Here is a 26,070-nt window from a genome sequence, read left to right as displayed (position 1 = left end):
AACTCATTTGTTTCAAAAAGGAGAACATGATGGAAATGATACCCAGAGAAATAGATAACAACCTTTTTTTTTTTTTTATAGTAGTGACTGGTGGTGAACAGAGAAACGGCCGTCACATTTGCACATCTTTGCGTTGTTTTTTTTAGCCCGAATTTAAGTGCGTCAAACGCTTTATCGCAAGTTCAGCATGTCCCACCTCATTGAGTTCTAATGCAAAAGTGGCCGATTGTTATTAGCATCATCATCAACAACAACAACAACAACAATTAAAGCTGCAAGCAGCGTTGGTCGGGTCCGCCTTTGGCCGCTGCCAAGCCCTGGTCTAAGTCAGACCTGCATAGGTGTCTTTTTTTCATGTCTCTACGACATTCCTAACAGAAGTTACAAGCAGTTTTGTCTGGGTTTATTCCTAGGGGGGGCTAGAGCTCAATTTTGACTTTTGGGGTTTGGTTTTTTATTAGATGGCAATTTTCGCCAGTCCTGATGTGTGTGTAAAATTTGGTGAGTTTTGAAGCATGTTAAGGGGGTCAAATTACAGATCGGCGTTTCTGGATGTTGTTGATAAATGGCTCTGGCTTTGCATAGTAGAGCTTTAACTTGCACTTTGAAGCATTTTAAGGGGGTCAAATTACAGCTCAAAGAGCCAAAAATGACATTTTTTAGGAAACTTTGCGCAGGGGTTCTTTGAAGGCGCGTAAAATCAAAACCGGAGCAGTAATCAAAACTTTGTTGGATAGTTTTAATCAAAAAGGGTTCAATCCCTCTCCTGTGCGAGTTTAATGCCGAAACGACAAACGCACTCGGAGGAGTTTACGTTTGAAAAAGGTGACGGGTTTTTACAAAACTTTTATTTTGAAGGGGTAATTTTTAACTTCCTGTTAATTTTTGCCGAAGGATGTCAATCATCTAAATATAGGTCTAAGTGAGACCTACATAGAAGTTTTTGTTTCATGTCTTTCCGGCATTCCCACCGGAAGTTACAAGCAGTTTTCTCTGTGTTTTCTTCCTCGAAGCAGTTTTTGCTGTGTTTTGATCCAAAATTGCGCAAGAGCGCAATTTTGAGTTGTTTTAGTTTTTTTTTTCATTAGATCACAACTTTTGCCAGTCCTGATGTGTGTGCCAAGTTTGGTGAGTTTTGAAACATTTTAAGGGGGTCAAATTTCAGCTCAAAGAGGCAAAATTGAATTTTTTGCCAAAATTTTGTTTGGAAGGAGTTTTTTTCCAACTTCCTGTTGATTTTTGCGCTAGAAGGTAGAATTATGAAATGTAGATCTAAGTTAAACCTACGTGACAGTTTTTGTTTCATGTCTGTACGACATTCCTAACGGAAGTTACAATCAGTCTGTTTTTCTTTCCTTCCTAGGGGGCGCTAGCACGCAATTTTGATTTTTCTGATTTGGCTGCCTAATAAGTTGGGAAGGCATGCCAGACCGACGTGTGTGTCAAATTTGGTGAGTTTTGAAGCATGTTAAGGGGGTCTAATTACAGCGCATAGGTGCGGAATAATAATAAAACGCACCAGTTTCAATAGGGTCCGCAGGCCCATGACAAAGGACTCCACAGTGGAGTCCTTTGCAATGGGCCTGCGGACCCTAACAACAACAATAATACGATAATCTCACACCAGCACGGGTAAAACTGGCCAGGCTGCTGATTGCTTTACTTGACACTCAATTGATTCCAGGCCTCAGTGAGACTGCACCTGACTTAATCACAGCCACTGCATCTTCATCCATTCACAACATAGTCAGGCTCCATTTGCATAAAAAATATTGGATTTGTTGATTATCAAAGTCGGTGCGCTTCAGTATCGCACTTAACACTAAGGATTATATAGAAATAAGCAAAATGATCATATGCAATGTACCATTTTCAGATGATGACCGCAGTAAAATCACATTTAAAGTGACTTACCACCATTTATATTATATTAGCATGATTACAATATCTACTTGTGCCGTTTGGAAAACTTACTGTTTGTGTAATTGTTAGTGATGTGTAATGCCACTGGTTTTCTTTTCCAATTCGATAACAAGTAAAATTCAGGCTGGTATCCGAGATACCGATCCGTTACTGATTTTTTGTGGAAATGTAGTTAAAATTTCAGCTAAAATTTAAAAGTTGTGTATTTTTAAATGGTACGGATAACAGTAAAAATGTGAGAAACAAACAGCAAAACATTTTAATATAATGAGAAAAAAGCAGAAAATGTTTAACTAATAGTTAACAATAATAGACTTAGTCACCTATTACAAAACATTTTGTTTTAAATATATATATATATATGCAGAATCCTCCCCTTTAAATTGTCCAAAAGGTATTTTTGTTTCTGCCTTGGATCTAGTGAAAAAAAAGTGGAATTTTGTGATGTGGGCGGGACTGACAACAGAAACAGACAGGCTTAAATAGCAGTGACATGATAAGTGAAAACAGGTGTGCGAGTGCAAAACGTGAGACAGGTGTGAACTAATGGGTAGTCATGGTAACAAAACAAACCAGGAAGTGCAAAAACAGGAACTGAGTGTCCAAAAAACAATACATGATCACACAGACATGACACTTTGTACACATATTTATATTTCCAGGCACTTCATGCAATCTGGATTTGATTGAATTGTATTAGTTAAACTCATTAAATTATTAATTGAAGCAACAAAATATGAATTCCAGCTATTTTTTTAATCGATTGTTACAGTCTGAATTTAAACCAAGATAACTTGTGCTGATAACGCATGTGCTTCACTTTAAATGTTGGTGGTGTAAAATGTGGTTTTATTATTTTTTTATATGTTAATGTGTTTACACTAATTCAAGGGTCATGAGCCATTTTTAAATTTGTATTTTATAATTACAACTGGTCAATTTTAACGGTGGCTTATTTGGGTAAATGGTAGGTGTGCTCAAAATAAAATAAAATATTCACATTTGAAATCCATCCATCCATTTTCGACCGCTTATTCCCTTTTGGAATGGCGGGGGGCGCTGGCGCCTATCTCAGCTACAATCGGGCGGAAGGCGGGGTACACCCTGGACAAGTCGCCACCTCATCACAGGGCCAACACAGATAGACACATTTGAAGTCATGTTTTAAATTAATAAACATAAAAAAAAATATATCCAATATAATTACAAATCCAGCATTTTTTTCCCCAATATTTTTAGATATTTAATGTTTTTTTAAGAATTATTTTTGAAAAATATATGTTTTCGGGCCACCTTCACACTTAATGGCTGCAAATGAATGTCATGTATCAGCAGCCGAGAGAAGGTTTTGTAATCGGTTTGAAAAATGGGTTTATTAGAATTTTTACACCAAATAATAACGGATCATCAGCCCAAGAATCGTAAAACCCTGGATTTTGTGAAACGTTCCAACCCCAATGAATTAAAAAAATAATAATAATAAATAAAAATACATATATATACAAATACATTTATTATATATGTATATGTATGTATATATGTATATATATATATATATATATATATATATACTGTATACATATATACAATATATTTACATATATATATACAAATAAATTTTTTATATAAGTATCTATATTTGTATATATATATATATATATATACATATATATATATATATATATATATATATATATATGTGTGTAAATATCTGTGGAAATATCTATGTAAATATGCTGTATATATGTATATATATGTATATATGTAGATACGGTATATATATATATATATATATATATACAGCATATATATGTACATTAATTAGTGTATAAGTATATCCAAAAGCCTTGTGTTGCTCATTTCATGAGAACCGACATGTTTATTTGATGACAACAACATAGGTCAATATAGTGCAAAAAGTGCTTAGCAATCCAAAACAATGAACTCGAGAAGGGGACAGAGAATCTGCCGATGCTTGTATAAAAATAGGTGTACATAGACTAAAATAGCATTATTATTACACAACATAATCCAAACTCCAAATATCCTTAAAGATCATTTTGTTTTCGTCAACTCTATATTAAGAATGAATACCCAAATTCATTTGAATATAATAATTTCCTTTTATATGAGAGCTCATGAAGTCGCCTTCTAATTAAAAAAAAAAAAAAAAAAAAAAGTGCAGAAAGCATAGAAAGACACTCCTCCATTTTGTTTTTTGGAAATGACAGTCTTGGTAGAACATGAGGGGTGTGCCACTTTTGTCCCACAAATTAACACAAATAAAATAAAAGCCACTTTACAAAGCCGAGCTACACGAAATGAAACTACAAAACAAAAGCCTTTTTTTTTTCTCCCCCGCCACTGACGACGGTGGCGTTTGATGACATAGGGTGACTGAAAAAAATTGGATGTTGAAAAGACGCAGGTTATATCAATAAATACTTACTTACAGACTACAGCAGGAAATAGTCTCGGACAGTTTGATCATCTGCTGTACAGTATTTTTTTTTTTTAAATATTTTTTATTTGTATTGTTTTGTCCAGTTGTGATTGTACATGTCTTTTTTTTTTTTTTTCTCTCTTTCTTTTTTTTTTGACAATATATACCCTAATGCACGGTTATATTCCTGAAATTGAAGCCGGGTATACCTTAACGGGGTTTCGTATATGCCTTGCTCGAACGTTGCCGTAGAAAAATAAAATTTGCATGGTCGCTTTGCAAAGCGTGTTCAGCCGCCATTCCTGTCGTGTCACTTTGCAGAAATAAAGAGAATTGTTCGGCACACCCCGCTTGAACCCCCCCTTCGTGCGTATCCACGCAAAGTCGTACGGGGGGAAAAGGGGTTCGCCCCGGACCGAGCCCTTTGGCTCAGAACTGGCTAAAGGTGGTTTGTTTCTCCAGGACTTCGAGGTAATCGGGCTCGGACTGTAGTTTCGCTTTGAGCTCCAAATATTCGTTCCTGTTGGGCTCGGCGTAAACAGTACTCGGCGACGTGCCGTAAAGCACGGTTTCCCTTATCCGGTCCGGGTGCAGGAATTGACGTCTGACATCGAAATTGGGGTTATAGGTGTATGACACCGGGCCTGTGTACTTGTACTCTAAATTGGCCCCCACTGGGAGCGAAGGGATGGATTGATGAGGGGACTGCTTATCAGGCTCCAGGATCCCCCGAAAGAAATGGTCCGCGTCCTGGACCGGGGAGGGGTTGTCCCTGGGTTCGATGGTACTGATACTGTACGCGGGGCTCCTCAGCAAACTGCTATTCCTCTCCTCATCAGGGGTACTCCTGTAAGTCACCTTGAGTTCGTGGAGGTCTCGGTAATCCTCGACTGCGTTCCCTTCTCTCGACCTGTAGATGGGGTTTTTGCACATGTGACCCATCGGATGCGGGATGTACTCGTAGACGTGACCGGCGGGCGCCTTCGCCTTGGGGCCCGAGCGGTTGCTGTAAAGGCTGTACTGCAGGTTGAAGGAGCTCACGTCGGAGTCGTTGGTGCTGGCGCGGTCGCTTTGGGATTTTTGGCGCTTTTTCATCACCACCACAAACAACCCCGCTGCGACAAAGACCGACATGATGAAGACGAGCAGGAGGCTGAGGATGAGCACAGAAAGGGGGACGGCGCTGCCGGAGGCGGCGGACTTGCGAGACGCGTCCGTAGGGACCGCCCGGTCGTCCAGGGGCTCCTCGGTCGGGAGGCTCGGCGAGACGTAGGCGTCGGAGTAGTCGGGGCAGAGCTGCTCCGACGAGACCGAGCGCAGGTCGGTTTCCGTGTGGCGCTTGGGCGTCTCGCACATGACCTCGTTGACCACGGTGCCGGCGCTGAGCTGCTCCAACCATATCTTCATCCCCACGATGTCGCAGGAGCAGTTCCAGGGGTTCTCCACCAGATCGATCTGCACCAAAAGCTTCAGCTGGTCCAAGACCCCGCTGACAGGTAGGTTTTGGAACTGGTTGTTGCGCAGATTAAGCCGGGACAGGGAGAGGCTGGAGAAGATGCCCACGGGTAACGTTTTTAGAAGGTTGTTGTTGAGAAAAAGCAGCTGGAGGTTGGTCAGGAAGCGGAAAGCGCCCGCGTCCACCTCCTTGATTTTATTGTACTCTAAATACAGATACTGTAAATTCTGCAGGCCGAAAAACATGTCCCCCGTGAGCCTGTCCATGAGATTACCATTTAAATACAGCCTACGCAGATTGGTTAAATCCCCAAAAGCCCTGTCATGGATCACAGTTATCCTGTTGTTCCCCAGGTGGAGCAAATCCAAGCCGACGGCGTCCACAAAATCAGATCTTCGCACCACGGGGATGTAATTCCCAGTGAGGTACATTTTTTTCGGATTGTATGGCTTGGGTTTCAGGTCGGAGATGCTTTCAATTTTTCGCTCTTGGCAATTGACGTTCAATCCGATTTCGGAGATCTGCAGATTGCACGTGCAGGCCGTGGGGCAGTCCAAAGGCACAGGAGATTTGGTCTGGAAAGCGATGATGGGGCCGTAGTTGTAAGGGCTACCGCCCGGGAGTCGGGACGTGGGCTTTAGGCGAGTCCGGTTAAATTGCCGCGTGCCCTTGGTGGGTCTGGAGGAGGACCGGAAGACCACCGACGAGGTGGCGGAAGCGGTGACGGACGCAGGCGTGGTTTGGTAATATCCGTTGGTGCTGCTGGGGGGCACGGGCCTCACCGTGTCGTCCTGGGGCCTCCTCGGACACAGTTCCTGCTTGGACACCTCGTCCAGGTCCCTGCCGTGGAGTCTGAAGGGCGTCTCGCACACCACTTCGCCCATGAGCGCCGTGTAGGCGATGCTCTCCAGCCAGGCCTTGAGGGCGATCAGCTCGCACGAGCAATTCCAGGGGTTCTCCTCCAGCTGTAATTCCACCACTTTGTCCATGTGCTCCAGGAGGCCGACGTACGGGAACATTTTCAGCCGGTTGCCCCGCAAGTCCAAGTGCGTGAGGGGGACGTACCGGAAGATGTTCGCGGGCAGGAAGGAGAGCAGGTTGTCGTTGAGGATCATCACCGTCAGTTGGTGCAGTCTGCTCAAGGCGCTGGGCTCGATGTTGCTGATGTAATTATAATCAATTTGTAGATATTCCAAACTCTCCAGTCCCGCAAATGTATCATCCTTCAAAACGTCGATTTTGTTGTTGTTCAGGTGCAGCCTCTTTAATCCCTGCAGTCCGTTGAAGGCACCCGACTCTATCTCGGAGATGTCGTTGTTCCCCAAGTGCAGGATGGTCACTCCGGTGTAATTGATGAAGTCGTTGGCCGACAACTTCTTCAAGAGGTTCCCCGTCAGCAGGAGGTGGTAGGCGGGGAAGCGGACCGGGCTGATCTCCGTCAGCCGGATGATGCCGCGGTTCTCGCAGCTGACGGCCAGGACGCCCTCTTTCTCCTCGCAGGTGCAGAGGTGGCGGCAGATCTCCCCGTAATTGTCATACATCTCCACCGGCCTCAGAGATGACGCAATCACAAGGAGCACTCGCAGGGCCCAGGTATGCATGTTTCCTGGGCGAGAAGGTACCCCCGGCTCAGTCAAACGCGGCGCCGGAAAGAGGTGTCATCTAGGGAGAGACAAGCAAAAAGAAAAAAGGACGGGTGCTGTTTTACACGTGTGCAACATTCTCATTTTGACGCACACTCAAAGCACATGATCCCTATTAATATTGCACATTGACGTTTGATACAGTTAGCACTGTGCAGCTCGTGAAGTAAACAACAACATGAAACGGTTCAGTATTAAAAGCCCACTCGTCTCTTCATCTAAACATGAATAATGTGTGTCATTTATGCATATGCATACGTATATATGTATGTATATATGTATATATTTATATATATATCCATCCATTTTCTACCGCTTATTCACTTTTGGGGTCGCGGGGGGGCGCTGGCGCCTATCTCAGCTACAATCGGGCGGAAGGCGGGGTACACCCTGGACAAGTCGCCACCTCATCGCAGGGCCAACACAGATAGACAGACAACATTCACACACTAGGGCCAATTTTAGTGTTGCCAATCAACTTATCCCCATATATATATATATAATATATATATATATATATATATATGTATGTATATATTATATATATATATATATATATATATATATATATATATATATATATATATATATATATATATATATATATATATATATATATATATATATATATATATATATATATATATATATATATATACATACACACACACACACACACACACATATATATATACATATATATATATATATATATATATATATGTATATATATATATATGTATATATATATATATATATATATATATATATATATATATGTATATATATATATATATATAATTTTTTTTTTCCCCCTTTATGTGACTGTCTGTCTACAAGGACAAGATTTCTCACTCACCCTACCACAGCTGTAGCAGCAGATCCAGATCACATCCACCCACATTTAAAAAAAAAAAAAAAAAAAAAAAGGATTATCCAATATTCTACCAATAATCCGAATCCAAATCTGTTTGGAAAAGAAAAAAAAAAAAAAAAACGGCAGAGATGACCATAATCGATACATCCTCCTTCAAGTCCGCAGGTGGAACAAAAAAACAATAACAACAAAAAACACGAAGTTAACTGTTTTGTTCCTTTTTTTTTTTTTTTTTTTTTTTTGGGAATTAATTACTATTCTGCCTGGCACCTGCTTTGAAGAAGGCTTGATGGATACTTTCCCTCTTTTCTCACTGCCTCTTCCCCCCCTCCACCCCCGCACACACTCACACACACACACCGATTATCCTAAAAATACAACAAAAGCCCACACATCAGCACGGCAAATACCCACAAGTGTGCCATCTTTGCAGTAACTTGCAAAGGGAGGGACAGTGGGGCACACTGTCTATCTTTTTTTTTTTTTTTTTGCATCCTTGTGCAATGAATGTGTGTGTGTGCGTGTGCGCGCGCAATTTGCAATGCGTAAAATTGCCGTGGGCATAACACGGGGACAATATGCATGCCACGACACTACCTTAACACACAACTTCAAGGATGCAAATACAGATTTCAGCACCATGGACAGCAGCGACACAGAAATCAGCACCACGGAGAGCACCATTTTTTTAAGTGTCAGTATACAGGCTATGAACGTGTTGTGGGGTAAATAATGATCCTCTTACCGTGGAGATGCCGGTAAACGCCAACGCATCCCACAATTAAAAAAAATAAATAAATAAATCACGGCTGTGGTCTTTCTTCTGGAGCAAACATGGATGTCGGAACACCAAGGCGGGTGCAGCAGAACCCCCCAAGAGTCAAGTCTCCTCGGTGTTTAGCTCCATCACACACAGTCTCATTGACGACTCAGCTGGCTTCTTCCAGCAAATAAATGAAGCAGAGTCATCTCAGGCAAAAAAAAAAAAAAAAAAAAAAAAAAAATCCACTGTCAAAGTTGTCAGAAGAACGCGCAATAATCCCACGTCGGAGGAGAGCTTTGCACCGTGACTTGCATTCATGCGCACGGAGGGAAAAGCACCAATCTCCTCCTGATGCGGCGGCGTCCACCAGTCTGCGTCTTGGTGATGCGCGTTTTCTCCCCCACGCCGCGCATCTGCCGTCCAACCCGGCGCATGTGTCCGTGCAACAATACAAAAAAAAAAAACAAAAAAAAAACACACGAACAAATAAATGCCAAAATAAAAAATAAAAAAGAAAAAGGGTCGCCTCAAAACGCGCGGCTACGTTGCAACTAGTGGAACTTGACGCCCGGGCTTGGGGGGGTTTGGCGCAAAAAAAAAAAAAAAAGGGACGCGTGCATGCGCGTGCGCGTCTACAGCGGGGGGCGCAGCGCCGGCGCGATTGACGTCGTGCGCAGGCCGAGGAGGGCGCGCGGAAAACGGCGTAAATCCTCCATCCGCCGCGCTGTCATGGGCGAGGGAATGAAAAGCGATTTAATGCAATAGTCTTTAAGGGGGTGCGCGCAGGGGGGAGGGGAGGGGGGGACAAGGGGATGGGGGGAGGGTGTCTGGAGGAGGACCCATAGGGGGCAGCATTGTGATGATGGAATATAAATTTAAAAAAAAAAACCCTAACAGAAAAATGCTCTTCAAAGTGTCATTTTTGGTTGAAAAAACAGTGCATCATTTGCTTTATTGTTGAACTCTTTAGAAACGCTCTTTAGATCAGTGATTCATGATTTTCTTCAAGACGAAACTGCAGGGGGTGTGGGGGGGGGGGGGGGGGAGATCACACAGCATGGTTCAAGGTTCAAATGCCGCCCAGGGCCCTTTTTTAAGTGAAATGTGCACGTTTTATGGGCCATGCTTGCTTCCTACTCCAGGGGCGTCCAAAGTGCGGCCCGGGGGCCATTTTCGGCCCGCAACTAAGTGTTTACCGGCCCACCACACATTCTGGAAATGCTATTGCAGGGGTCGGGGAACCTTTTTTTTTTACCTGCGAGAGCCATGAAAGCCAAATATTTGAAAATGTATTTCCGTGGGAGCCATATGTGTTGCGATCTGCTGCTCAGATCTACACTATTTTTCTATTTTGTATATTTTTTCCGACTCCTTATTTCCTGTTTGCTTTGTCACCATGGTCACTCATCAGTTCACCTGCTGCTCACGCCCCGCACACCTGCTACAGATAATCACCGTCACTTTATAAGCCGTCCTCTTTTGTTTGTTCAGCCTGGGTTCATAATTTGCTTTCACGCAATGAGTTACATCTGCACTCTTGTCATCGTATGTATATTCTCGCTAGCTTTTCACGCTCAGCCATTTGTTTATTCCAGCTCTCATGCTGTATGTTTTGTTTTTTCTCTCTTTAATGTGTCTATGTGCCAGTTTAATTCTCATTTTTGTATATCCTAGCTTTTATGCTAGCGTCCTTTTTTTGTTTTATTCTACTAGCTCTAGCATTTTTGTTATATAGCTCTTTTTGTTATTTAAATACATTGTGTATATCTTACCTTTGCTGTGTTCACTTGACGCATCCTCGAGGGAATCGAACCCGGCCATCACAATGCCGAACAGGCGTAACAATATGTAACCTGGGTGATAAAACCCCATTGATTATTCGTTCTAATTAAATCTTCCTACTTAAATAATTTGATTTAAATATCCTCTCAAAATCAATCAATCAATGTTTATTTATATAGCCCCAAATCACAAATGTCTCAAAGGACTGCACAAATCATTACGACTACAACATCCTCGGAAGAACCCACAGAAGGGCAAGGAAAACTCACACCCAGTGGGCAGGGAGAATTCACATCCAGTGGGACGCCAGTGACAATGCTGACTATGAGAAACCTTGGAGAGGACCTCAGATGTGGGCAACCCCCCCCTCTAGGGGACCGAAAGCAATGGATGTGGAGCGGGTCTAACATGATACTGTGAAAGTTCAATCCATAGTGGCTCCAACACAGCCGCGAGAGTTCAGTTCAAAGCAGATCCAAGACAGCAGCGAGAGTCCCGTCCACAGGAAACCATCTCAAGCGGAGGCGGATCAGCAGCGTAGAGATGTCCCCAACCGATACACAGGCGAGCGGTCCATCCTGGGTCTCGACTCTGGACAGCCAGTACTTGAATATTATTTCTAATTAAATATCCTTTCTATTCAAATAACCTTTCAAACCCCAATTAGATATATTTATTTTCGTTGTCTTAGCTGTCCGTGCGTGCCTGCGTCATTACGTCACGTGGTCACGTGACCTATTGCGGGAAGCATAAAATCCAGTAGTGGAAGTTGGCTCCTGCGTTGCTGCAGGAGCCAACTACTAAAGCCGTGGGTCGTCGTGCGAGAGTGTTAAGTGGGATTTATCTGCGGAATCGGCCATGTTGGATGGCGAGCTAGAGCCTGAACTAGAGTCTGAAGCTTTATGCCTGGAACCGAACTAACCGAACTGAATCCACCCAACCGAGCCCCGGGCGGGTAGGAGGCTCCTCAGCAGCCGCTCTGTTTTTTCCCTTTGGTTTTTCCATAACGCAACAAGTTCATTTCTGTCCTACTAAACTTTCACATTTACCCTTTTACCTTCACTAAATCAATCAATCAATCAATGTTTACTTATATAGCCCTAAATCACTAGTGTCTCAAAGGGCTGCACAAACCACTACGACATCCTCGGTAGGCCCACATAAGGGCAAGGAAAACTCACACCCAGTGGGACGTCGGTGACAATGATGACTATGAGAACCTTGGAGAGGAGGAAAGCAATGGATGTCGAGCGGGTCTAACATGATACTGTGAAAGTTCAATCCACAATGGATCCAACACAGTCGCAAGAGTCCAGTCCAAAGCGGATCCAAAACAGCAGCGAGAGTCCCGTTCACAGCGGAGCCAGCAGAAACCATCCCAAGCGGAGGCGGATCAGCAGCGCAGAGATGTCCTCAGCCGATACACAGGCGAGCAGTACATGGCCACCGGATCGGACCGGACCCCCTCCACAAGGGAGAGTGGGACATAGGAGAAAAAGAAAAGAAGCGGCAGATCAACTGGTCTCAAAAGGGAGTCTATTTAAAGGCTAGAGTATACAAATAAGTTTTAAGGTGAGACTTAAGGTGGCATCTCGAACTGTTACCGGGAGGGCATTCCAGAGTTCTGGAGCCCGAAATGAAAACGCTCTACAGCCCGCAGACTTTTTTGGGGCTTTGGGAATCACTAATAAGCCGGAGTCTTTTGAACGCAGATTTCTTGCCGGGACATATGGTACAATACAATCGGCAAGATAGGATGGAGCTAGACCGTGAAGTATTTTATACGTAAGTAGTAAAACCTTAAAGTCACATCTTAAGTGCATAGGAAGCCAGTGCAGGTGAGCCAGTACAGGCGTAATGTGATCAAACTTTCTTGTTCTTGTCAAAAGTCTAGCAGCCGCATTTTGTACCAACTGTAATCTTTTAATGCTAGACATGGGGAGACACGACAATAATACGTTACAGTAATCGAGACGAGACGTAACAAATGCATGGATAATGATCTCGGCGTCTTTAGTGGACAAAATGGAGCAAATTTTAGCGATATTACGGAGATGAAAGAAGGCCGTTTTAGTAACGCTTTTAATGTGTGACTCAAAGGAGAGAGTTGGGTCAAAGATAACACCCAGATTCTTTACCGTGTTGCCTTGTTTAATTGTTTGGTTGTCAAATGTTAGAGTTGTATTATTAAATAGAGTTCGGTGTCTAGCAGGACCGATAATCAGCATTTCCGTTTTTTTGGCGTTGAGTTGCAAAAAGTTAGCGGACATCCATTATTTAATTTCATTAAGACACGCCTCCATTTGACTACAATCCGGCGTGTTGGTCCGCCTTAGGGGCATGTAGAGTTGGGTGTCATCAGCATAACAGTGAAAGCTAACACCGTATTTGCGTATGATGTCACCTAGCGGCAGCATGTAGATGCTGAAGAGTGCTGGACACTGCCACCACAACGTGGACTTTGCAAAGTCGTTTAATGAACTGCCGTGTTGCGCTTATACCATCTTTGGTAAAAAACAAGGACTGAATCAAGTACTGAATGACATTGTAAATATTGAACGTTCTGTAATTTATGTTGAAAATGTGAATGGCCATTCGAATTGACATTTCTGTTTGTTGTTTATTTTTTCCTATAATTCTTTAATATACTTTGGTACCATTTAAACTTAAAACCTGTGTTCAGTCTTCATTACTCTCCATTCCTAGAGCTGAATTTAGTTTCTTCTGATCTAGCCCAGTTATATAATTCATTGTTTACTTAATACTTGTACAGTGCTTTACTTAAGTAACATACAAGCTACACATATAATATTTGACCATAGGTGAGGATGGGAACGTAGATCGACCGGTAACTTGAGAGCTTTGCCTTCCGGTTCAGCTCCTTCTTCACCACAACGGATCGGTACAACGTCCGCATTACTGAAGACCCCGCACCGATCCGCCTGTCGATCTCACCATCCACTCTTCCCTTACTTGTGAACAAGACTCCTAGGTACTTGAACTCCTTCACTTGGGGCAGGGTCTCCTCCCCAACCCGGAGATGGCATTCCACCATTTTCCGGGCGAGAACCATGGACTCGGACTTGGAGGTGCTGATTCTCATTCCGGTCGCCTCACACTGGGCTGCGAACCGATCCAGTGAGAGCTGAAGATCCCGGTCAGATGAAGCCATCAGGACCACATCATCTGCAAAAAGCAGAGACCTAATCCTGCGGTCACCAAACCGGAACCCCTCAACGCCTTGACTGCGCCTAGAAATTCTGTCCATAAACGTTATCGACAGGCGGATCGGTGCGGCGTCTTCAGTAATGCGGACGTTGTACCGATCCGTTGTGGTGAAGAAGGAGCTGAGCCGGAAGGCAAAGCTCTCAATTTACCGGTCGATCTACGTTCCCATCCTCACCTATGGTCATGAGCTTTGGGTCATGACTGAAAGGATAAGATCACGGGTACAAGCGCCCGAATTGAGTTTCCTCCGCCGTGTGGCGGGTCTCTCCCTTAGAGATAGGGTGAGAAGTTCTGCCATCCGGGAGGAACTCAAAGTAAAGCCGCTGCTCCTTCACATGGAAAGGGGCCAGATGAGGTGGTTCGGGCATCTGGTCAGGATGCCACCCGAACGCCTCCCTAGGGAGGTGTTTAGGGCACGTCCAACCGGTAGGAGGCCACGGGGAAGACCCAGGACACGTTGGGAAGACTATGTCTCCCGGCTGGCCTGGGAACGCCTCGGGATCCCCCGGGAAGAGCTAGACGAAGTGGCTGGGGAGAGGGAAGTCTGGGTTTCCCTGCTTAGGCTGTTGCCCCCGCGACCCGACCCCGGATAAGCGGAAGATGATGGATGGATGGATGGACATATAATATTGTTTAACACTGAATACATGTCACACCTATGGACCATGTTTTTTTTGTCATGTTATGTTTTGATTTTGGACGTTCAGTCACGTTTTGCACTTCCTGGTTTTGTTTGTTTCCATGCCAACTCATTACTTTTTCCTCCTGTCATGTCACGTCCCTGGTCTCAGCCTCACCTGTTTTCACTAATCATCACAGCTACTTAAGTCACTCTCTTTCTTGTCCGCTTTCTGGGATCTTCACACTCGCACGCACCCTACCCATGCTGTTCAAACCTTCACGTCCTCGTCCACAGTTCCGTGCCGTGTAAGTTTGTGTATTCATGCCACAGTGCTAGTTTTGTTTTGTTTGTATATAGTCATGCCGTCGTGCTGTTTCTGTTCATGGTTCATTCATGCCAATCGAGCAAGTGTTTTTGTTTCCTGTTTATATTTTGTAGCCAAGTTTTGTACCTCCTTGTGAGCGCCCTTAGTTTGCTTATTTTTCTGTTTAGTGTATAAATAAAGAATCATGGACCTGAATTCACGCCTGGCTTGTCCCATATTGCCTCTGCGTCGAAGGAGCACAAACAATCCATGTCAAAGATTGACAATACAACTAAATGTCTGCATTTTTAAGTAAGACCAACATGTTTAGAGTATAATAAATCTCCTATTCTTTTTAATAACATTATTATTCTGAAGTTAACCAATAATAAATCAAATACTTCTTACCATTAATGCGACTTCTTGAACAAATCTGGTAGAAAACGGATGGATGGATAAAATGCATGAGAATGTTTTATATTTCGAACGGTATTTTTAGCACTGTGCTTACTAGCGGAATTATTCATAATTATCGTGTTAAGCCAGGGGTGTCCAAACTTTTTCCACTGAGGGCCGCACACTGAAAAATCAGAGCAGGCGGGGGTAATTTTCATGATTTTTATTTTAAAAAACAATACAATGTATGTATAAAAATATACATTTAGGCTTCCACTCAGTTATAATCCTGGGGACCCCAAAGAGTTTTGGTCAGAAAAAATATTAAAAATGTGTCCTTATTCAGTATTATAATTTTTATTATTATGGAAGTTTTAAATCTCTAGATCAACATTAGACAAAAAAAATGGAAAAAAACACAAAATATGCATTATTTTCACCCAATATCTTTTTTAGGTGGAATATTTGAGATTATATAATAATTGGAGCCTTAATTTTGGATTTTGATTCATTATTATTTTTGGAGCAATTACACTTAAAAACAAATCACACTAAAATATTTAGGGATCCAAAAGTGTCCTACTTATTAAAGCGTTAAAAAATAAAATATACATTTTATTTACCGTTTACTTTTAGCGCAATAATCTCGAGATCAACTTCGGATACATCCCTCAATTTTAAGTTTTATGTTTATGTTTGTTTGTTTTAGGCCTTTCTTTAAACAAAAACAAAAAAAACAATTCAGTTTTTTATATGGTAAAACACAAAATATGCAACATTTTCCCCCAAAAATATCTCAAAGTGGAATATTTAATGTGATGTCATCGAAGCCTTGAATAGGTCAATAATTCAAAATGACATTGATTTTGATTCATTATTATTTTTGAAAGAAAGCTTTGTGTTATAAGAGTAAGCATTGCAACAATTTCTTGTTACATTTCACCTGTTTGCTCTTTTATACCACTTTTTATGTTTTTAATTTTCTTTTAATTGTATTCTTAAAATGTGTTGTGGGGCCGTTAAAAAATGACCCGCGGGCCACACTTTGGACAGCCCTGTGTTAAGCAATGTCAGCTAAGATTTATCTGAGAGCCAGATGTAGTCATCAAAAGAGACACATCTGGCTCTAGAGCCATAGGTTCCCTACCCCGGTGTTATTGCAAAACTAAAAAAGCACACTTAAAAAAAAGGGAAATGAGGTGACGAGAAAATGTTGAAATGTTGACAAAAAATGTTATGATTGACTGGTTTTTGAGTCCGTTTGTGTTTTTTCGATTGTTTTGGACTCTTCCTTTTCCTAGTTTTTGCACTTCCTTATTTATCTTGTCTCCATGGTTTCTGATTTGTTCCACCTGTTCTTGTTTTTGATGCGCACCTGTGATTACCTAATGATGCCCTTATTTAAGCCTGCCTTCTTCCTCCGTTCTACCTTGATCCTTTGTTTGCGCTAAGCAACTTTCTGTCATGTCTTTAAATCAGGTTTATGTTTGGTCATGCTTTGTTTTGTTTTTGGACTCTTGCTTCACGTTTTGCACTTCCTGGTTTTGTTTGTTTCCATGCCAACCCATTAGTTTCCACCTGGTCCCCTTAGTCATGCCCTGATCCTCAGCCTCTCACACCTGCTTCTAATTACCACAGCAGTATTTAAGTCATTTGTTTTCCTTTCCTCGGCCTGGCTTCTTTACCTACTGGACTGTGTTGCATACTCATGACCACGCACCTACCTTCCTTGCCGGACCCTCATGCTGTGCCACGCTGTTTGTGTGACCACGCCACGTAAGACTTCTTTGTTTATATGCCTCAGTTCTAGTTTTTGGTTTGCCATGTGCCTTTTATAGTATCTTCTGTTTGTTTTGTAGCTAGTATTGCCATTGTGCTGTCTCTGATCTAAGTTTTAGCATTGATTATTATCCGCCATCGAGCGTGCTTTTTGTTTTGCCTTTTTGTATTATAGTGTATAAATTAGGGATGCACCGATTAATCGGTAACCGAATATATTCGGCCGAATATGGCAAAAAAAAGCCACATCTGGCCTTCGGTGGAATGAGTTAAAAACAAGGCCGAATAGTGGCGTGTGATGCAATTTTTTGACGCGGTGACGCAATCAACCAACGTGCAGTGATGTTGGGATATGTTGTGTACCTGTATAAGTGTATGAGGTTACAATCACACACTTAATTGAGATTTAGTGGGGCCTCTGTTTACATTATGTACATTATGACATACATTATGTATGTCCCGGCAAGAAATCTGCGTTCAAAAGACTCCGGCTTATTAGTGATTCCTAGAGCTCAAAAAAAGTCTGCGGGCTATAGAACGTTTTCCGTTCGGGCTCCAGTACTCTGGAATGCCCTCCCGGTAACAGTTCGAGATGCTACCTCAGTAGAAGCATTTAAGTCTCATCTTAAAACTCATCTGTATACTCTAGCCTTTAAATAGACCTCCTTTTTAGACCAGTTGATCTGCCGCTTCTTTTCTTTCTCCTATGTCCCCCCCTCCCTTGTGGAGGGGGTCCGGTCCGATGACCATGGATGAAGTACTGACTGTCCAGAGTCGAGACCCAGGATGGACCGCTCGTCGGGACCCAGGATGGACCGCTCGCCTGTATCGGTTGGGGACATCTCTACGCTGCTGATCCGCTTGAGATGGTTTCCTGTGGACGGGACTCTCACTGCTGTCTTGGAGCCACTATGGATTGAACTTTCACAGTATCATGTTAGACACGCTCGACATCCATTGCTTTCGGTCCCCTAGAGGGGGGGGGGTTGCCCACATCTGAGGTCCTCTCCAAGGTTTCTCATAGTCAGCATTGTCGCTGGCGTCCCACTGAATGTGAATTCTCCCTGCCCACTGGGTGTGAGTTTTCCTTGCCCTTTTGTGGGTTCTTCCGAGGATGTTGTAGTCGTAATGATTTGTGCAGTCCTTTGAGACATTTGTGATTTGGGGCTATATAAATAAACATTGATTGATGATTGATTGATGATTATTAGCCTGTTGTGTAGGCTACCTGTATAAGTGTATGAGGTTACAAGCACACACTTAATTGAGATTTACTTGAGCCTTCTGTTTACATTATTAGCATATCTACTGTGGCTAAGCAGACTTTTGCCTAAAGGACAATAATTCATTTGTTGTGGGTTTATCCACTTTAATGCACTTCATTTTTTTTTTTTGGAATGCATGTTTTGTTTGAAGGCCTAATATAAATGAAAAACGGTGCTTTTTTTGAAAAGCAAAGACTACTGGAAGATTAAAAAAATGTCGATATTCAATAAAAAAATACTTTATTTGAAAAACATGTCTAAATATTTATTCTAGGCTATTTATGCAATATTAAAAAAATTGTGAAAAACTGCATTCTTTATTCGGTATTCGGCCTTCGGCCAAGCGTTTAAATTTTATTCGGCTTCGGCCACAAATTTTCATTTCGGTGCATCCCTAGTATACATAAAAACCATGTACTTACATTCACGTCTCGCCCGTTCGAATCATCCTTTGCGAAGAAGAAACAAAATAAATCCATGTCACAGTCCTGACACTTTCACGTGGTTATCTTCCTATGTGCTAAGTTTTATCTTAGCTTCTTGTGCACAGGCACCCTACCTTTTGGACTATGTGACTCCGTGCTATTTAGCTTTAGCTTCCCGTGCGTTCGGCACGCACCTTTCATTTGTTCATTTCGTCTGCTTTGTACAAGTGGAATCATCATATTTGTATTAAACTCAAGCTCTTACCTGCCATTCCCGTCCGATCTGGTCCTCTTGCATCTTGAGGTGACAAAACGCGCAACTCGTGTCAACAAAGCTGTCATGCAGGCTGGTTTTTTTTTTCTTTTGTCTTTCTTTGTTTTTCTTTTTTTGCCATTGCTCCAAAAAAAAAAAAAAAAGACCATTTATTTTTAAGGCTCCAATTACTTCAAGTATTTAACTTTAAAATGTTTTGTGTTGTAAATATTGCATGTATTGTGTGGTTGCCATATAAAAACATCAAAGTTTTCTTTGACAAATGAGCATAAAACAAACAAAATAATAGTTTAAACGTAAAATAGATAGATTTTGATCCTGTAATTTATGTGTTGAAAGTAAAAGAAAAACCTAATAAAAATATATCACTTTATGAGTGGGACACCCTTTGGATAACAAATATATTCATTGGTAGTTTATTTATCTTTTTACTGTTATCACTCAAAAAATATAAAGTAATTAAAATCAATGTTGTCCTGCATTATTGATCTTTTAGGGCAGGGGTCGGGAACCTTTTTGGCTGAGCGAGCCATGAAAGCCAAATATTTTAAAATGTTTTTCCGTAAGAGCCACATAATATTTTTTTTATACTGAACACAACTAAACGTGTGCATTTTTAAGTAAGACCAACATTTCTAGAGTATAATAGGTCTCTTATTCTTTGTAATAACATTGTTATTCTGAAGATAACTGTGGTGGGGGCGTGGCCTGTGGCCCTGCAGCAAACTTGGGTGTCCCAGAACCGGCCTCGAAATCAGCGACAGGTGCGTAGACGGCCCACCTGGGCCTTGTTATCTAATCACCTGTCGCTCTGTTATAAGCAGCAGCCAGGAGGAGAGACGGAGTGGAGGCTGTAGCCAGAGCGCGAGCGAGAGAGAAAAATACAATTGCTGGAAAGCAACTGAGAGACTTATTGAAAAATAAAACAATAATGTAACCCTGAAAAGGGCTCTCATGTCGGTGCTTGGTGGTCTGAAGAACCCCCAGGAGGGCAAGCCCCACACTAACTAATAATAAATACATTACTACTTACCATTAACACAACTTATTGAACATAAAAAAGCATGAGAATGTTTTATATTTTGAACATTATTTTTAACATTGTGATTGCAAGTGGAATTATTCATTATTTATCGTGTTAAGGAATGTCAGCTCAGATTTATCTGAGAGTCAGATGCAGTCATCAAAAGAGCCACATCTGGCTCGAGAGCCATAGGTTCCCTACCCCTGTTTTAGGGCTTTATTTACTAAATAAATAAATAATAAATGGGTTGTACTTGTATAGCGCTTTTCTACCTTCAAGGTACTCAAAGCGCTTTGACACTACTTCCACATTTACCCATTCACACACTGATGGAGGGAGCTGCCATGCAAGGCGCCAACCAGCACCCATCAGGAGCAAGGGTGAAGTGTCTTGCTCAGGACACAACGGACGTGACGAGGTTGGTAGTGGTGGGATTTGAACCAGGGCCCCTCGGGTTGCGCACGGCCACTCTCCCACTACGCCACGCCGTCCCTACTGCATATTTCAGTTTTACTATAAAAAAAAAAAGTAGTAGTTGTGAACCGGATCACATCTTTAGTCTGTTTTTGAGTCCTTTTTGGTGTTTTGATTATTTTTGGACTCTTCCGATCCCTTAGTTTGTGTGTGCACTTCCTGTTTTGGTTACCATGGTTACTTGATTTGTTCACCTGTTTCCTTACGCACACCTGTCGGCAATTGTTTGCTTTGGTATTTATACCTTCCTGCTACCTCAGTTCATTCTTGGTTTGTCACTTGCTATTTGCAACACGCATGTTTGATTTTTTTTTTAAGTCCTTGTCGTTTGCTAAGTTAGGTCTTAGCTTCTGGTGCGCTCCGGCACGCCTTTACTTTGCTGTTTTGTACAAGTGTTCTTTTATCATTTTGTATATTAAAACCAGCTCTTACCTGCTGATCCTGCTTGTCCTGGGTCCTCGTGCATCCCGGGTGACACTACACGCGCACACGATGCGCTCCAAACGTGACAGTAGTTTTTGACAAAAAAGCCATAAAACTTTTTTTTTTGTATTACTTTATATCAACTTGAAGTTGATATCGAGATTTATTGTAAGTGTTAAATAAAAAATGATAATGTAAATAATTTGACTTATTTTTAACATGATAATGACTGAGACCCTTTATGGTCCCCGGGATCCATAAAGGTAGAATTTAAAAAAATACAAAAATCCATACATTTTGTTCTGGTTTGAAAATTACAAAATGGCCCCCGCACGCTTTCATTTTTCCATGTGCGGCCCTCAGTGGAAAAAGTTTGGACACCCCTGCTATACTCACACTGCCATTTGTTTGCATGGATAAGTGCCTGCAAAATGATGAATCTTACTGTAAATGTATTCCTAGCCTCTCCCTGCTCCATCACTGATAACAATACAGTGGCAAATATCCTGGAAAATAGCATATAAGAGTATTTACATTTACTTAAGTGTTTTTGGATACTCGTCAGAGTAGTTTCAATACTTTTTACTTTGACTCGAGTATTTCTGTGAAGAAATGTTTTACTCTGTTGAGTTTCGTTCCGAATGCTACATTATTTTAGCATACTATTTTTTTTTAGGACTGTCAGATTTAATGCATACAGTGCTTCTCAATTATTTTATGTTACAATCCCCCGGGAAGAAGAAAACAAACATTAGGATTTGTCGACAAAATTGTTGTCCATGTGAAATCTTACTGTAAATGTATTCCCAGCCTCTCCCTGCTCTGTCACTGATAACGATACAGTGGCAAATATCCTGGAAAATAGCATATGAGAGTATTTACATTTACTTAAAGTGTTTTTGGATAATAGTCAGAGTAGTTTTAATACTTTTTGCTTTTACTCGAGTGTTTTTGTGAAAAAATAATTTAATCTGTTACTCTGTTGAGTTTCATTCCAGATGCTACATTACTTTATTGTTCCATTTTTTTTTAGGGCTGTCAAATGTAATGCATACCGTGCTTCTCAATTATTATCTGTTATAAACCCTCCAGAAAGAAGAAAACATTAGTAAACTTTGTCTATAGAATTGTTATAAGTACACCTCTGCATGTTTTATGGGTAATGCATGCTTCCTACTTCATCTCACATTCCCTTTACTCGCACTGTGATTTTTTTGCAAGGATAAGCGCATAAAAAATGATAAATGTCGGAGCGCTTCATGTGAAATTTTACTGTAAATGTATTCCTAGCCTCCCCCTGCTCCGTCACTGATAACAAAACAGTGGATGTCCATAGGTGGGAAGCGAACCTGCAACCCTCAGGTTTTCTTGATGCTGAGTGCCAAGCAGAGAGGTATTGGGTCCCATTTTTTTTTTATATAGCCTTTGGTATGACTCGGCCGGGGTTTGAATTCCCAACCTACCGATTTCAGGGCGGACCCTCTAACCACAACGCCTATCGCACGCGGAAACTGAGGCAAACGACTTAGGACATGAAACTATAGACATGAACCTGTGGCATGAAATAACTAAGACTTACTTGGCAAGGCATGAAGTAGACAAACAGACGGAACTCTGGTATTGCATGAAACAAGCATGAAACTAGTAACTAACAGAACTGGCATAGAGTAAGTAATGACGCCACGCCGACTGACTGGCAAAGACAGGCTTAAATCATGGTCTTTTGATTAGAGCAGGTGCGTGTCCCGAACACCAGAGGCAACTAATAAGTCGCCATGGAAACTAAAACAAACACGGATGCACAAAAACAGGAGCTAATGGAGTCTTAAAACTAACAGAAAATAACAAAAACATGATTCTAATTAGAAGAAGACTGCCTAATGTTTCCTTTAACTTGCTAAGCTTTTCATTTCCAGGAGTTATCTCACCCTCTGAGAAGCCTCTGTTTTACTAATGTAATCATCTTGAACATTCACACACACATCCTGACCTGCATCCTTCAAGTACAATTATTGTAAATCTCATTTCAGTATTTGGAATATATTGAATTGAACAGCCCTCAAATGAACGCTTAAAGCACTTCTTGGTTTGATAGTTTTTTTAGCTCTCAGCATCACATTGTTGCCCAACAGCCAGTGGAGCTCAGACTTAATGCAAAGTCAGCATTTAGGATCCGATACGGTGGGATAGACTTTATTCATCCCACAATGGGGAAATTAGGCGGTTTCAGTGCAGCTTCAAAAAGTACACAGAAATTAAGGCGAAATACTTGGAAACAAGTGGGAAACATTACAGAGTACAAAGGACATAAAAGACGTTAACACAACTGATGCAACCAAGCTTCCACTACATATAGCTACACAAGTAAAGCAAAAGCTAACCAAATTAGCAATTAATAATACATATTGCTCACACATGATTGCACCGTGGGGGAACAGACCCAACAAAGCAACCAAATTCGGCCTGTGTCTGTTCTGCGCCGATGTGCCAGAATCTGTCCGGGGAGACAGAAGTATCCGATACATTAGTGAAGCCCTAGTGGCTCCCTGGAGCATTTTTTAAAAAAGAATTGAAAATGGTTTTAGTATGTTTTATTGTTTGAGGACAAACATGACAGCAACCTTCCCAATTGTAATAAAAGCCACTGTTTAATGTGTTTGTGTGTATGCTTAATTGACGAGAGTATTTGGTGAACATCCTTTTGTCCTACTGATTTCGGCGGTTCTTGAACTCACCATAGTGTGCATGTAAACAACAGTCTGTTTACATGTAAAATATTTCACTCATTTGTGTCATTTTGTCCACCAAATGTTTTATGCTGTGCGTGAATGCACACAAGTGCGCTATGTTGATGTTGTTGACTTGTTAGAGTGCTAATCAGGCAAGCTTTTCAATGTCAATGTTTATTTATATAGCCCAAAATCACAAATGTCTCAAAGCACAGTACAAACCACTACGAATACGACATCCTCGGAAGAACCCACAGAAGGGCAAGGAGAACTCACACTGTGAAAGTTCAATCCATAGTGGCTCCAACACAGCCGCGAGAGTTCAGTTCAAAGCGGATCCAAGACAGCAGCGAGAGTCCCGTCCACAGGAAACCATCCCAAGCGGAGGCGGATCAGCAGCGTAGAGATGTCCCCAACCGATACACAGGCGAGCGGCCCATCCTGGGTCCCAACGAGCGGTCCATCCTGGGTCCCGACTCTGGACAGCCAGTACTTCATCCATGGTCATCGGACCGGACCCCCTCCACAAAGGAGGGGGGGAAAGACGAGAAAAAGAAAAGAAGTGGCAGATCAACTGGTGTAAAAATGAGGCGTATTTAAAGGCTAGAGTATACAAAAGAGTTTTAAGGTGAGACTTAAATGCTTCTACTGAGGTAGCATCTCGAACTGTTACCGGGAGGGCATTCCAGAGTACTGGACCCCGAACGGAAAACGCTCTATAGCCCGCAGACATTTTTGGGCTTTAGGAATCACTAATAAGCCGGAGTCCTTTGAACGCAGATTTCTTGCCGGGACATATGGTACAATACAATCGGCAAGATAGGATGGAGCTAGACCGTGTAGTATTTTACACGTAAGTAGTAAAACCTTAAAGTCACATCTTAAGTGCACAGGAAGCCAGTGCAGGTGAGCCAGTATAGGTATATATGTATGTATATATGTATATAAAGGTATATACAGTACAGGCGTAATGTGATCAAACTTTCTTGTTCTTGTCAAAAGTCTAGCAGCCGCATTTTGTACCAACTGTAATCTTTTAATGCTAGACATGGGGAGACCCGAAAATAATACGTTACAGTAATCGAGACGAGACGTAACAAACGCATGGATAATGATCTCAGCGTCGTTAGTGGACAAAATGGAGCGAATTTTAGCAATATTACAGAGATAGCTAATCAATGCTAACATGCTATTTAGGCTAGCTGTATGTACATATTACATCATCATGCCTCATTTGTAGGTATATTTGAGCTTATTTAATATCATTTACTTGTATCCTCTTTGTATAAAATGTATATTTGCATTTCTCAAGACACGTTATCTGTATGTAATATCAGCTGCATTTCAGATAGTTTTCTGTGCGCAATGTTGTTCCAGACCACAGCAAACATGACCTAGCTTGTCAAATATTGTAATGCATCTATTAAAAGAACTTGGACACACACATTTATACCTTTGGCCATTAAAAGCCAGTAATTTCCAGGAGTTATCTCACCTTCTAAGTAGCATGTTATTTACTATTGGTTTCTAATGTTGTGAATCAGAATCAGACATATTTTATTACGTAGCCCCTAAAAGGACATGGGGGATTTTTTTTTTTTAATTTTTTTTTACAAATGTAACAAAGTGGCCATTTGGGTATATCCATCCATCCATTTTCTACCGCTTATTCCCTTTTGGGGTATATTTTTGTTCTAAAAAGGGTATTTCAATAAGTAAACAGTACAGTGGGTACTCGATTTTGATGTATGTAATAATAATACGTCTATTCTAGTAGAATATGCAGAGATAAGATGTGTCAATATCAAAATATTACTTGAAGTACATTTTTGTCAGCAACACAGAATCACAAAGTGGTTTTCGCAGCTTACTGCGAGGTTTGTTCTCCCGTGATGCAAACGGACGATTCTGGACAAGGCTTGCAGGTAGGAACATATTTATTTACCTAACTACAAAAAGGTACAACAACTTAAAACACCTCGAAGTCAAGCGTGCCTGTCACACGCGGAAGCTAAGGCAAAAAACGTAGGACATGAAACAATAGACATGAACCTCATGAAACTGTGGCATGAAATAACCAAGACTTACTTGACAAGGCATGAGTACACAAAAAGCATGAAGTCTGGTATTGCATGAAACAAGCATGAAACTACTAACTAACATAACTGGCATGGAGCAAGGAATGATGCCAGGCAGTCTGACTGGCAAAGACAGGCTTAAATCACGGTCTCTTGATTAGA

The 26,070-nt window shown here is 41.6% G+C and overlaps 1 protein-coding gene across 1 annotated transcript; it reads right to left on the bottom strand.

Annotated features, from left to right (window-relative positions):
* Window positions 1-3,773: 3,773 nt before the first annotated feature.
* On the bottom strand, window positions 3,774-9,688 carry LOC133544319 (SLIT and NTRK-like protein 5). Its single transcript, XM_061889526.1, has 2 exons — window positions 9,088-9,688; window positions 3,774-7,484 (listed from the first exon to the last, which is right to left on the bottom strand). Exon 2 carries the CDS (start codon window positions 7,421-7,423, stop codon window positions 4,796-4,798), a length of 2,628 nt encoding a protein of 875 aa, XP_061745510.1. The 5' UTR covers window positions 7,424-7,484; window positions 9,088-9,688; the 3' UTR covers window positions 3,774-4,795.
* Window positions 9,689-26,070: the final 16,382 nt, after the last annotated feature.

Source organism: Nerophis ophidion, linkage group LG27 (genome assembly GCF_033978795.1).
Source record: "Nerophis ophidion isolate RoL-2023_Sa linkage group LG27, RoL_Noph_v1.0, whole genome shotgun sequence".
In the NCBI taxonomy this organism is placed as follows: domain Eukaryota; kingdom Metazoa; phylum Chordata; class Actinopteri; order Syngnathiformes; family Syngnathidae; genus Nerophis; species Nerophis ophidion.
This window is presented reverse-complemented; position numbering and strand designations above follow the sequence as displayed.

Coding starts and splice junctions, on each gene's coding strand:
- LOC133544319 (XM_061889526.1), bottom strand. CDS start 7,423: ATGCATACCTGGGCCCTGCGAGTGCTCCTTGTGATTGCGTCATCTCTG.